This window comes from Pygoscelis adeliae, unplaced genomic scaffold, assembly GCF_000699105.1.
Source record: "Pygoscelis adeliae isolate BGI_AS28 unplaced genomic scaffold, ASM69910v1 Scaffold106, whole genome shotgun sequence".
NCBI lineage: Eukaryota > Metazoa > Chordata > Aves > Sphenisciformes > Spheniscidae > Pygoscelis > Pygoscelis adeliae.
Genome location: NW_008824939.1, coordinates 2,087,880 through 2,102,326, shown reverse-complemented (window position 1 = coordinate 2,102,326; position 14,447 = coordinate 2,087,880). Strand labels below are relative to the sequence as shown.

At 36.9% G+C, this 14,447-nt stretch overlaps 1 protein-coding gene across 1 annotated transcript in view; it reads left to right on the top strand.

The window, feature by feature from the left end:
• The window catches only part of GRB14 (growth factor receptor-bound protein 14), a 53,868-nt gene that overhangs the window by 36,494 nt on the left and 2,927 nt on the right, over positions 1 to 14,447 (top strand). Inside the window, 8 exon segments of the mRNA XM_009325391.1 lie at positions 4,217 to 4,354; positions 5,440 to 5,550; positions 5,741 to 5,836; positions 6,423 to 6,503; positions 8,753 to 8,869; positions 8,976 to 9,033; positions 9,126 to 9,213; positions 13,017 to 13,110. Coding sequence (XP_009323666.1) covers positions 4,217 to 4,354; positions 5,440 to 5,550; positions 5,741 to 5,836; positions 6,423 to 6,503; positions 8,753 to 8,869; positions 8,976 to 9,033; positions 9,126 to 9,213; positions 13,017 to 13,110 — 783 coding nt within the window.

The following is a 14,447-nucleotide window of genomic DNA, read 5'->3' as shown; positions in this document are numbered from 1 at the left end:
TCCCTGACCAGTTTCTCATCTGACTCCCTTCCAGTCTTCAGGCTGAAATAGCCATGCACTGAATTTCAGTCTCTTGTCAGTCATCTAGACATGTTCTAGTCTGCCCATTGCTTTTCCCCATCTTGCACTCTAGGTTTTGCTGGCCAGTCTAAACCCCGCAGATTGACTGAAGTCTGTAGGAGACAATACTGAGAATCAGTATCAGTTCTTCACTGGAATTACTTGGTGCCCCCAAAATGTATCAGCAGGTTCAGGGGAAAATCCTGCTCGTTCCCAGTAGCATTGGGCTGGATCATGGCCGGCTGTCATCACATTTTTGAAGAAATCTGTCATCAAATTAAAACTTGATTTACAGAGTCTTAGGAAAATGATGGCTTCTTTAACTCTCCAAAATAGTATGTAAGTGCTCGAGAACCATCCACCTTAGCAAATGTTGTTGTCTCTGCTACTGCAGCCATTCTTTCACTGAAAATGTGGAAGGTGAGACAAATAAGTTATATAATTAGGAATGCAGCTCTCAATCTTTATTGCATTCAGTGACATCTACTATTTCTGCATTTTTTATTATTATATTCATCCGAGACAGTGCAACGTTTTTCTTGTTGTGTTGTTTTTTCACTTGTTGATTGATTTGATTTTTTTTTTCCCCCAGCAAAAGACATTTATTTGCTTTGTTTTTTGTTCAGATTGGTTTTAAATTGGTTGGTTTTACAGCTAATCATATTGTAATCGAGTCCTTGGTGCTGTCATATATTAGTATCTGAAAGACACAGCGACATTTGACACCACCTTACATATCATGTTATATGTTTCACTGCATGGGGGAGAGGGTGCAAGCTTATTTCTGCATATTGTGTGACCAATAATCCCTGTCTGCAGCATACCATCATTTAACTCTCCCCACTTCTTCTTCCTATATTAAGGACTTTTCTTAGTTTTCTTATTTTTGTCCTATTTTGATTACCTCTTATGTGCATAAACAGGGATCCATTCCCCCCTGTAAGAAACTTGCATGTACCTCCATTAAAAAAAACAACAAATCAAAACAACAACCAAAAAAACAACAAAAAACAACCCGCAACAAAAAAACCCAAGGAAGTTCTCTTTTCTACTGTCTTTAGTTTTAGGTGTTTATTACAGACATTCAGTTCTCACGCTGAAATATTTTTGCTGCTCATTCCTTGTGACAGTTAGTGGTTTTGACTGCAGCTTGTTTATGTTATATTTTTCTCACAAAGTCCTCAGCAGTCTTAGAAAAAAAAAAAGATGGTTCTAGGATTGCCTTTTTCCTAGCATTCAGATGAAAAGAAAAGAAAAATTATTTTAATTGATAGCATGGGTACAACAGTGACTATTGAAGCTGAGCTTTGTATTGCTCCTCCAGTTTGGTCTGCTGAGTAAGAAAAGCTTTCATGACAGCGCTTCTGGTTTAAAGCTCTTACGGCAGAAATCCTGAGGAAGGCACTTGTGCAGGCTGGGAGCCAGCCACTTCTTTCATCTTCAGCAGAGATACTAAAGCCTAAAAAGATGCTCTTTTATTTTTACCTACATTGACTCTTTTAGATTTTCCTAAAGCTTCCATTTGACTTTGTTAATGTAGTTAAAATACTTTTTCAGTTCAGCCTTTATATTCACCATCAGTGAACCTGTTAATACATGGCCAATCATAGAATCACAGAATTATAGAATGGTTTGAGTTGGAAGGGACCTTAACAGATCATCTAGTTCCACCCCCCCTGCCATGGGCAGGGACACCTTCCACTAGGCCAGGTTGCTCAAAGCCCCATCCAGCCTGGCCTTGAACACTTCCAGGGATGGGGCATCCAAAGCTTCACTGGGCAACTGTCCTGGTTTCAGCTGGGATAGAGTTAATTTCCTTCCTAGTAGCTGGTATAGTGCTGTGTTTTGGATTTAGCGTGAGAATAATGTTAACACACCGATGTTTTAGTTGTTGCTAGATAATGCTTACACTAGTCAAGGACTTCTCAGCTTCCCATGCTCTACAGACTGAGAAGGCTGGAGGTGCACAAGAAGCTGGGAGGGGGCACAGCCAGGACAGCTGACCCAAACTGGCCAAAGGGACATTCCATACCATATGATGTCATGCTCAGCTGCTCAGGGACTGGCTGGGCATCAGTCGGCAGGTGGTGAGCAATTGCATTGTGCATCACTTGCTTTGTATATTATTATTGTCATTATTGTTGTTGTTATTATTATTTTATTTCAATTATTAAACTGTTTTTATCTCAACCCACGAGTTTTCTCGCTTCTACTCTTCCAAATTCTCTCCCCCATCCCACCGGGGGAGGGGAGTGAGCGAGCGGCTGTATGGTGCTCAGTTGCTGGCTGAGGTTAAACCATGACAGCAACCTGTTCCAGTGCCTCACCACCCTCATAGTGAAGAATGTCTTCCTTATATCTAATCTAAATCTACTCTCTTTCAGTTTAAAGGCACTACCCCTTGTCCTATCACTACATGCCTTTGTAAAATGGGAAGATTAACAGGCTGGAACACCTACCAGGACCTACCCGTCTGCTTCAATGTGGCTGAAATAGCTTAAACTGCATTTGCACACAGCTGTGTGCCAGCAGCACATTGTGGACAGATGTACCTAGTCTTACTGTAATTTAACTATTCAGGTGAATAGCAGTGAAGCTATTCATAATGCATTTCTAGTTGTGGGCCATGGCGCTCCCCTGTCAAATGAAGCCTGCCCATATTAGTGCATTCACACCAGCTGAATTTAATAGCTCAGGTCAGTCTATGGGTGGTACAGTCATGCATCTGGCTGCAAGGTCAGAAAACAATAAAAGTGAAAGAAACCTTGTGTGTCTTGGTTGGACTGCATTATTTAGTGGCCAAAGAACTTGGTGTACTTCCAAAATCACGTTCACTTCTTCATTTTGCTCCAGTCTGGTACTGGCCAGTCTGTCTCTTGCCTAGTAATCTGTTGCTTTGTGTCAAAACAGATTTTCTGGAACTGGCAGTGGACAGGAGGAAAACGTCGCAATGAAAGCTGCAGAGATATCAACCAGAAAATCCCTTGTTCCCTACTGCTATATAAGCCTAGATAGTGTTTATGATTCTGCAGGCCAGTCTGGGGCAAGGTTTCTTGAAGAGCTTAGTAACAACAGATTCCTTTGCATATATGGAAATTGAATAATTCTAGGTTAGTCTGTTTAGGTGTGAGCCATGGTTCTGAGTAGTTTTATTGGAAGAAGAGTAATAAAAATGAATGCATTACATGGAATTAGAATAAAGTTAACATGGTTGCCAGATTTTAGTGGGTACTTTTGCAGACTGAGTAAAACTGTGTACTTGGTCTTAGCAAGATAACAGCTGTGTTGCATTCTGACAATGTCGGGTTGAAATGGCTAAAGAGAAGCCGTTGAATGCTTGAGTAGAGGCAGTGCATCAGTTAGCTTCTCTCAGTGCATTAGTTAGCTTCTCTGTCTACCCATATCATTCTGTCTTTTCTATGGCTTGTGAGGGTGCATACCTTTTTATTGCAGTTCTGGAGGCAAAATGGCTGATCTCTCAGACTTTTAAGTCCTCTTTCCTTCCTCCTGATGCAGCTTTTTTCAGTACTCTGGCACATGGCCTTGAGCACAGACAGGAGCTGTTTTGGTGACTGGTCCAGCCCCTCCTGGTTTTGGTTCAACTAAAGCTCCTACTTAAGCACCACTTCAGGTCCTGAGACCTTTGTTCCCTCCTTTTGAAAATGATAATATCTGCCTGACCTGCATGATTTTGTGATTCAGATTTTGTGATTTGTTTGCTGAATTAATTTTAACTCAGATCAGTTAGCTTATCTGGTTTGTAACACAGGAGTGGGGGAGAGATGGCATTTTTTTTTCTTCTTTTGGTAGCATTGGTTTGCAGTTTTATATAAATAGGGTCTGAGGCATGGGATCAGAACTTCTTACACTGGTTTTGTTGCTGAAGTCAACATATTGCATAACTAATGCTCTCATTTCAAACCATATGTTCCATATAAATATGTAACTTGCTTAGCATACCTTGGAGTTGTGTAACATTCTACATGGCTTAAATCAGAAGTACTCTTAATGGGATTAGATGCAATCGTAAGTGAATTACTGTGGTGTGATAGTGGATTTAGGGGTTTATTCCCCTTAGTCCTGTCTGAGTATGTTAATGAGACAGAAAGCTGGTTTCAGATGAAAAGAAAAATGCATGTCTGATAATTTCTTTCAGATGTTCCTAAGCTCCAGCACATACCCTGAGATTCATGGTTATTTGCATGCAAAGGAGCAGGGGAAAAAATCATGGAAAAAATTGTACTTTCTTTTGAGAAGATCTGGCCTTTATTTTTCCACTTAAGGTACATCTAAGGTAAGGGAAGGAGAAAAAAAAAAAAAAAAAAAAGAGAGAGAACTATGACGTTAGGGCAAATGTCTATGTATTTACCATTTGTTGTAATAATAACCAACCAAAATTTGAATTTCAACTTACAGTGATAAAAAGAGAAAAAATAATCTATTTATTATAGATAAAATTTAGAGAGACCTTGAGACACAAAATTGGGAAAGTATGTCTTAGAAACAGTAGTTTCTTTTTGCCTCATAACTTTGCTTCATTCTGGTTAATACTTTTCCAATCAGTTAACAGAGTGTCCTTTTAAAATGAATTTTCAAGTAGTAGTTAAAATTCTGAAGTGTAAGTTGATGCTCTGAAAGGTGGATATAATACTTCATTATCTAAAATAAACAAAAACCCATGTATAAAAGGATTTTACAGGAAGATTTTGAGAGTTCCCAAGTTTTGTCACTGGACAGCTTTTCATTTTACTAGTTCAACTTTTTGATGGCAATACCTTAAACCTGATTATGTTACACAGGATACACAGGAGTTGAGATACCTTTTACATAAACTACTTAAAACAATGTTTTTTCTTGTTCTGAATTTTCTGTGTTAAATGCCAGAGTATTCATTGAGCTGTTTTTGTATCCTTCAGCAAATTTCTTTTGTTTGCTTCCTTGACTTAACCTTAGAGGATGGAGATAATGGTTAGAAGTAGTACCGGACAGTAATAATTACAGTATGTTGTTTTTCAGATTCTGAAAGTATATTTTATTTTGATGTTTGAAGCGCATACTGCTCTCAAAACTTGCCTCCTACTCTACTATTATTGTGGCTTGAATTTAGTGCATGTTTTCCCAGAAATGATATCACTTGTACTTTGTTTTTTTTTCCCTCTCTAGAAGAATGAACTCTTTGACTAGTTTGAGGTGTTTTTTCTCTGCATTATAAAGTTACTGTTGAGTTGTCTCTTTCTAGATTTCATGATGTCACAGTTAAAACTGCAGTATGTAAGACTGTATTTTGGAACGGGATAACTACTATACTCTTCTGAGTTTCTTATCTGGAGGCACTGGCTAAAAATAGTCTAACTGTATTACATTGCCCTTCTTTTTTAGGAGCCAAGGCATCTGCAGTTTTTCTGTGAATTCAGCAATAGTGATATGTACATGTCTTTGACAGGCAAAAAGATTTCTGGAGCACCAACAAACTATGGATTCTGCTTTAAGGTACAGGCTTATTATTCTGATACATATTAAAGCAAGCCACAGTTTTTAGGTAAGCTTAAGTTTCTTTAAGGTTTTTGAAAACAATATTCAGCTGTCTGTTATAAAATAGGAGAATTAGTGGCTTTTATTTCAACAGGTATTATCTTCAAGATATGCATTAATGCTAAAAAAATGTGCTGTGGCCTTCTAGCCTAACAAATCAGGAGGAACCAGAGACCTGAAACAGCTCTGTGCAGATGATGAACAAAGTAGGACCTGTTGGATGACAGCAATTAGGTTGCTTAAGGTAATTTTTCTGTGTGGAGTTAACTTCTTACTTAAGCTTACTCTGTGAAATTTTGATACTGTGCGGTAGAGAAGTAATGTAATTCTAGGTTCCCATGCAATAGCAATATCAATTTTGTACTCTGAAAGCTTATTTTTCTTCATCCCAACAAACAGAGGCCAAATTACTAGAATCATTGTAGGGATGGGATGATGTCTTGAAGCCTCAGTCCTGCAAATACTTAAATGTAACATTAAGCATATGCTTATATGTAACCATGTTGAATTCAGTGAGATTGTTGAGTAATGTGGAACAAAGCTACAAGAATACACAAGAAGGGAACTTTAATATGTTTTTAAAATGTGTCTGTTTGTGAAAAAATAGGAATAGGTTAGTTGGTGTATTAAATGGGTAGTATTTAATGCAGAGTGTACATTTATAAAGGCAGCAGCAATGACGACGATGTGCATTTCCTTATCGTAACAGCATTTGTCCCTGGTTTTTAATGGTAAAGAAAAGCATGTGTTATCTTTTACATCTGGAAAAAAAATTTACTTGGCTTAGGTTTATAATTTAAAATGCTAACCGTGTTATTTTCTGGTTTTAGTATGGGATGCAGCTGTATCAGAATTACATGCAACCATATCAAGGTAGAAGTGGCTGCAGCCCTTTGAATATAACACCTATGGTATGTCCCACAGTAGCTCCATGAATAAATACGTTGTTTCTGCCATCATGCTATTTTTAAGTAACTTGTGTCTGTTATACTAGTGACCTGATCCTGCAGATCTTTGCATGTGTGAATGCTTGCCAAAAACTTTTGTCAGGGTTGTCTAGAGAGCTAATTAATTAACTTACTTAATACAAATCAGGTAGTTCAGACCAGTTAACAGGCTCTTTGCCTTTGTCAACTCTCCAGTATTTTGGGAGTTCATTGGCTTATTATCACTGTCAAAAAGAATGGAAAGAAGATTTCTGAACACAGAGCAGCAGAACTATAAATGCGCTAAAAAAGAAGAAAAGTGTTTAAGGTTACACATGCTGTAAATGATGAATAAGAAAGCTATAACAAATCCTTTTTGGTATACAGTAATACTTTTTTTTTTTTAAAATATAAAATATTAAGTACTTAAGATGAGTTTCAGCTGTTATAATAATGACTGGACTTCAGAAGAACACCATAATTTGGCAGAACTGGGTTTTGGAGCAGTAACAGCCTATACTAGATGCTATGTCCATCTCCTCAGTCAGATAGTTCGGATTGGATCAGGTTGTCCTTTTCTTTAATATCTTATGTTATCCCAGTTCTTTATGAGTCATTTGATTCCAGACTTTTTCATGGATGATTTATATAATTTTTGTGTTTTTTGTTGGCTAAATTGGGTAAAAATTACTTGTTGCCAGGACTTGTGACAGTGATTTTATGGTGGATTTTTTGAGCTTTTATTATAGTTCTTGCCGTTAAAATGCCTAAAATATGCATTTGCTATTACAGGTATTCACAAAAATAGTTTTCAGTGATACTGCTAATAAGCATGGCTTCAAAATTGTGCTTAATATGCTGACCGTGTCTTTACTTTCTGTTATGTGAAGCTGTTAGAATAGCCAGCTGCTGCTTTTATAACGGATCTGGGAGCCATTACTGATTCTCTCTCCTCTTACGTTGTTGCGTGTGTTATAGCTCGTGTAGCTTCTAACGCAGGATCTATAACCAGTATTAAGCGCGACACTCTTTTTCTACTTGTGTATAGTTCATGAATTAAACAGCAAATTGGATAAAGTTGGGAATTAAGTGCACAAGCTAATGAACGTACTTCGTAGGGGAATCACTTCCATGTTTCACACTCCTCAATAACTCACAACCATGTCAGCTACAAGGAGTTCTCTCCACTCTCCTAGAGGCAAACATTGTATCTTATTTTGCCCTTGTTTTTTCACTTTTGCAAAGTTCTTTACAGGTTACAGTTGCTCAGGCAGACCTTAGACTACACTGTAAAGAATTACAGTGAACTACAAAATTGCTGTCTTCCATTTCTAGTTATATTCATGCTTGTAACCAAACAGGAACAAAACAGAGCTGCTTTGGTTTTGAACTGGGAAGCTTTGCTAACCCTACAGAAATCTGGGCCTCTTGTGTTCCAGATGTTACTTTAACTTATAGAATGCTAGAATGTTCTTGTAATTATTTGATATTCCAGTGCCTGCTGACATTTGAGCCATTACAATCCGTATTAAACTTGATTTTGTAAACCTTCGTTTCTGAGACGTATTTTGGTGAGTTTTAAGACTGTTTTGTCACACTTCAGTGCTTTTTATTCTGTTGTTACAAACTTGATCTTCACTGGGAGAAAAAAAAACAAGCATTTTTTTATAACAGATCCTACAGCTGTTGAGTCTGTGATAAGAGTTAGAAGGAATGTATTAAAATAGAACTTAAATTCCATAGAAGTGACTGTTTTCAATACTTAAATCTGGTAAACTTTGAGTGAAAGTTTATATAGAAAATATATACATTTATGACACATTTATAGCAAAATATTTCAAATCTTTGTTAATTTGGTTATGTATAAGAAATTTGTATTTTATCTTTTTTCTGGTACTTGGACGGCTTAATAACAGTTTCCTGACTTGTTTTGACATGCAAAGGGCTAGTTATAGTTAAAAATATAAACAGAGTTTATGGTAAAGCGATGTATTTATCATCTATTGCAGTAATGCAAAAAGATGATCTGTCCTGCCAGACTGTAAAATTGAGCTTTGCAGCAGCATACTGGAATTACAAATGCTCCCTAGGGTGAAATGAGTTTGGCTTTGATGGGAAACACTGCAGATGCTTGAAACACCACTTACAAAACATAATGTTTTCTCAGAAGCTCACTTTTAAATGATGGATCTTTTAAAAAATGAACAAACTAAATTTATTTTTCTTTGTTGCAGAGAAGCATTTCAGAAAATTCTTTAGTAGCAATGGATTTCTCAGGACACAGAAGCAGAATCATAGAAAATCCAACAGAAGCCCTTTCAGTTGCAGTTGAAGAAGGATTAGCATGGCGGGTATAAACACCTTTGCTTTATCAGAATAGTATTTTCCGTTTTGTTTGTTTTTTTTTTTTTTAACAAAAAAGCTTTGAAATCATGTTTTTACTTCTCTCTCATACAGAGGAGGGGGTGTCTACGACTCAACTCACATGGTAGTCCTATTGCCATGTCTAACATGGGTATGTGTGAGTTAATTCATTGCCAGAGAAATGCAATAGCTGGTTCTTTCAATAGAGGCAAAATGTTTTTTTAAAGATCTTTATTTCTACAGCTATACATAGATCTCAGTCATGGTTTCATCATAAAATCTCTAGAGAAGAGGCTCAGAGACTTATTTTGCAGCATGGACTTGTAGATGGGTAAGTTAATTCTTTACATAACTCTTCTGAGACACGTTTCTAGTCAACAACTGCTATTTTCATGTACTACTTATTGAGGGGAGATGGAGGAAGGAAGATTTTGCACTTACCTAATACAAGTAAAAATTCTTTTATATAGGGCTATCTGGGGATCAGTTGGTTTCTATTTTATATCTTTTGGAAGCAATAAAGTGGTGATCTAACACTTCGATTCTGTCACTGACAGATTACTTAGGTCTGCTCAGAGCCAGGCATTTGAGCTGTGTATTTGTACAACATTCTCTGGGAACTGTCAACTTTGGCACCAGTGTCTTTTGTATCTCTTATTAGTGATGAAAGAATGAAAGCAAGCCTGAAAACATTGACTACCCTTATTCTAAGATGAACTGTGTAGAGACAGCTGTTGAAAAAAAACTATGCTTTTCCTCATGAAATGACTAAAAATTGTATTATCCCTTAATGGTAAACAATAAACATTAGGATAAGACCATTCACTTTTGTTTTTCTCTCATTTAAATATTAATTTATATTAATAAATTAATATAAAAAAAAGACAAAGCAAGTAGGTATTTTATGCTCAAATCCTCCTGTTTTTCATTTCCGTATTTTTATCCTTACTCCTGTATTAAATATAAACTTGGGCCTCCTTCATTCAATGAGTAATTCCATAAAACTCTAAGTTTCTCTGAGTCTGTTTCCAGTTAGGTACCTGTAATATCAGATTACTGGTTAAATTCCTTCAGTTTTAGATTAAGTATGTTGTAATACTGTTTTCTACATGTGCAGAAATGGCTCTAGGAAAAAAAAAAGAGATGGGAAGGAAGGGGAGACAAAAGTAGTCATACTCAGCAAGGATGGCTAATTGGACTTCCCCTTTTGTATTTTTTCTTCTATTTTTCAGCTTCAGGGGTCATGTTTTTAAGCTGGGCTAATCATCCTGAAACTGCTTCTGTACTCTGCATTCTTTTTTGCATTTGTTACGTGAGAGGGACAGGACATGGGAGTGAATCCAACATGTATTTCTGAGCAGTATGTCATTCTAGGGGTGACGAATCTTCCACTGTATTTCAGTGGGTACGCACACATACTGTTAAATGAAACCCAGTAGATTTGACGAGTAAATAGCAATGATGTTTGAGATAAGAAAGTGAATACCTTGCTAACATTAGTTTAGTATAGTGTTGTTTATGTTATATTCTTGGATCTATTCATAGATATGCATTGTGGTTTTGGTGAGGATGATACTTTTGCATGGACTTGTCTAGAATTGATTAGAACATGGTCATATGAGTGCTTATATGCTGTCAGATACATATTCAGGAGTTACAGTGAAGTCATTAATACATTACAGCATGTGACAAATGCTGTGCTTTTTGATGGGCTGAAAGAATGAATTATCACCAAAAATACAGAAGTTTTTCATGGGAATAATAAGATTTTAGTTTCTGGGGGCTGGGGGTGTTGGGGCAGAGAAAATAATCCATGTTGAGTCTTCTAAAGTGATCCCAAGCAGGGAGATCTGCATGTATGACAGAGGTGGTAGGACCTCTGTAATACCGTATGTACCAACAAATATGCTGTTTGATGGCTTATAGAAGATAAAGGGACTATTACTTAAAGAATCTGCAGTTGTCTCAGTATTTGAATAACCCAATAACAGAATTAGATACAGCAACAGTCTTAAGGTGTGCTATGAAGGAATAGTTTTTGGATCTAGTGTTCTGCTGTAAAACCAACCAACTACATAAACCAAGAAGTTTATGTAGCAGTGTTGTAGATTTCATACTTTACTCCCTAAAGGACATCTGGAGACTTTTCAGTGATAAATGGTTGACAGGATCGGCATCTGATTGGTGAATGAGATAAATAGCATTACCAAAAGGCCCATGACAAAATGCAACTGGTCATTCAGAGAATTCCTTACAGGTTTATGAAGGAGCAGTTGTTTGGAGTCATCCAGCATGTCTAAAAAGCTCCCTTCCAACCAGCATTTGTAAGATTCTGTGAACTAGAACCCTTTCTTCATAAGAAAGTGATCTTTTTAAAGGTTCTTTGACAACTAAAGTAGGTCTATTGTGATAAGGTTAGAAAAGATCTTTTTATGTGAAGGAGGACAAACGTTGCTTATCTTTGCTGTTAAAACAAGGAAAAAAGTAAGAAAATGGACTTTAAAAGAACTGATGAATGGGAACATAAATGTTTATCAACCTGTATTTTCTTTCCTACCCAATGTGATTACTTTGTGTATTGTTTAATGTGGATACTGGTATTTGGGTGTAGAGACCCCATTTTGGATATCTGCAAAGTGGCACATTCTTATAGTGTCATTTTTCTGAATAAAATAAAATGCCAGTCCTTAATGACAAACATATAAAAGATTTAAGTTTATGCAAAGGATCTATCTCACTGTGCTCTGAAAAATTTCATTCATGTCCTGGAGAGGGTGAAAGGCCACTAGGTGGTGAAAGAGAGCTTGTTAGGAGAGCCCGAGTCTATTGAGAACTCTTATCTGTCCTTATACTTGCCGTGTGCTCTTGCAAGCCGTATGCTGAGTTGGCGATTATCCCTCTTTAATAACTGAATTAGTATCAGAGGTCCGAATTAGGCTGGATGGGGATTTTGACAGAAATGTTAATGATTATGGACTCCAAATTTTGTAATTCCAGGTATTTTCTTACTTTGGAAAAATAGAACTCTTAAAAACTTTGAGGATGAAATTAGTAGTTTGGATCCATGCTGTTGGTCAGTAAAAATCCACTGTAAGCCTTTGTCTGCTTTCTTCTCCTGAAATCCTTTCTTTTCATAGAATAGTTTGTGCTCTAATTCCTGGCATGTGGTTGGGAAAAAGTAGGTGGCCACTAGTGCTCACTTGGTTGATACCTGCAAGTCCATTTTGCCCGTTTCTTTTGTGTCCTGAAAGAGGAGCATGCTTGCCAATGGCTGTCCCTCCATTTCCCTTCTTTGGTACCTTGGTTAGCTGTATCTGTTCCAGACCTGCACAGTATAAACAGTTTGGACTCTCTCCACTACAAAGCTGTGAATCAGGTACTTCCCTCTGTCCTCCAGACTGTTCTCTGCCAATATCCCAAACCCAGTGATTCAATGAAAGCTGTCTCTTACTGGTAATCATCCTTTGCCTGTACGAGATTATCCTACCATGATTGTGGCAAAATTATGTCTGTCCATAACCTGGCTGGACTAAGTTATCAGTGAACTAGTTGCAGTGACACTGTTGGCCATTGAGAGTGTTGTGATTTGAATATTGATGCCATAAAATGAGCAGAGTATAGCTCTGTCTCAGTGGGATTTTTGCCGATGTGCAGAAGTGAGCGTGCATTTATGATTACTGGCCAGATGTGAAAATCATTCTGGTATGTCTTGCGTTACCTTTTCTGTAAACTCCCTGTTGAACTACCTTTTGAATTTTCCCTATAACACTTGTGATTTAGGTAACTGTCAGCATCCAAAGAAAAATTTTGTTCAAAGCAAAAACTTTGAGGGTACTTTTATGTCTAGAGAGATGCATTGTAATTCTGTGCAGTGTAAAAACTAATGCCTACCGTGTCATTCATTCTGAGAATGCATATTTTTCACATAATAGACAAGGTGAAGAAGAATTTAAGAAAAAGTATTTCCAGTGACACATTTGCAAAGAAATACTGATTAAAAGCATAACCTACGTAATTAATATTATTTTTGCTTTTCACTAATACTTCTGTAATGAATTTACAACAGTTTTAACTGGATGTTTACAAAAGGCTTTCCAGAGTGATCTTACTGTGAAAACTTTCAATCTCTTTTAGGGTATTCCTGGTACGTGATAGCCAAAGTAACCCCAAAACATTTGTATTGTCATTGAGTCATGGATTAAAAATAAAGCATTTTCAAATTGTACCAGTAAGTAAATTTTTCAGTTTATATATACAGTTGTAAAACAAAACAGTTGATTAATTGTGATTGAATATTGCTGGATTCTTTTTTCTTTTGCTGTTACATGGAAGATGTAAACATAATACCTGTATCACTAAAAATAATTAGTATTCTTGAGTAGAGTTGAACATTTTTGAGCTTTGCTGTTTGATTTGTTATAAAGCTTGACTAGTATTATGAAATCCTAAAAAGTGTCTTAAAAAGACAAATCTATTTGAACTGGAATAGAAGCAACACTGATGGTATGAAAATCATGTTTTAATAAAGGTCATTTTGCCTTTTCATTTTTCAATATGTGCACAATTACTTTTTAGTCATCTGTTTAGGTGGACTGCCTACGATGCGTGTGTGTGTATATCTCACTGACTCATCTTTTCAGGATAGTTTCTCTCAATATTTGGAGCCAAACGTTTTCTGCTGACCCCTCTTCTTGATTCATGTTATTGTGGTATATTCATGTCCAGGTGTTCTTCAGGGGGACAACTTTAGCCAAAAATTGATACCCTTATTTAGTCCAGCTACTTACAGGTAGGCTGAAATTTCCTAAATTGAAATCATATTTCCATCAGTTTTCATTGAAGATATCATCCAATTCTTCTGCCAGAATGGCCAGCTTTCCCCATGCCTTCCACTCCCTCCAGAGGTAGTTTATACTGTTTTTACAGGCTGCTTCTGTTGAGATGAGAAACACTTTAGCATTATGTGTTTTACCCACAGATGCTTGACATAACTGAGCAGACCTATAGCTTTTTCTTTTCTCTTCACAAGAACCTTAATACTCTAGCCTCCATGTTTCTTCCTACTGAAGTTTCTAGGAGATTCTGCTGTTTCTCAGTAGAAATGAGTGTAGTGGCATTTTCTTTGTTTCTGATCTGATGATCCCCTATGATCATTCACCAAATTTCTGTATGCCTTACCTAGGGCTTGCAGCTGATATCCTCCCCTAAAAAAGTTCCTGTAGAATAAAACAGAAGCATTATTTGCGAGGAGGAAAGGAGTGAATCAATGTTTGTTAAAAGAATTGCCCAGTATTTTTGTTGTGTTAGGTACAAACAATGGAGGAGTCCTTCATCCAAAAGTGATAGCTACGCCCTGGATCCCATGCGAGCATCAGCATATGCTCTGTGATCAGAATCTCAGGTGTAAGATCTCTGTGCTTCTATTGACTGTGGTTGCTTCTAGTATTTACTTTGGGATAACTGTTGTGTGGTTTAGAAAACCTTCTGAACTCTGTACAAATACTGTATGATTCTACCTCATTGGCATGTCATTTAACTCTCAAATTTAAGAGACCACTTTTTCTT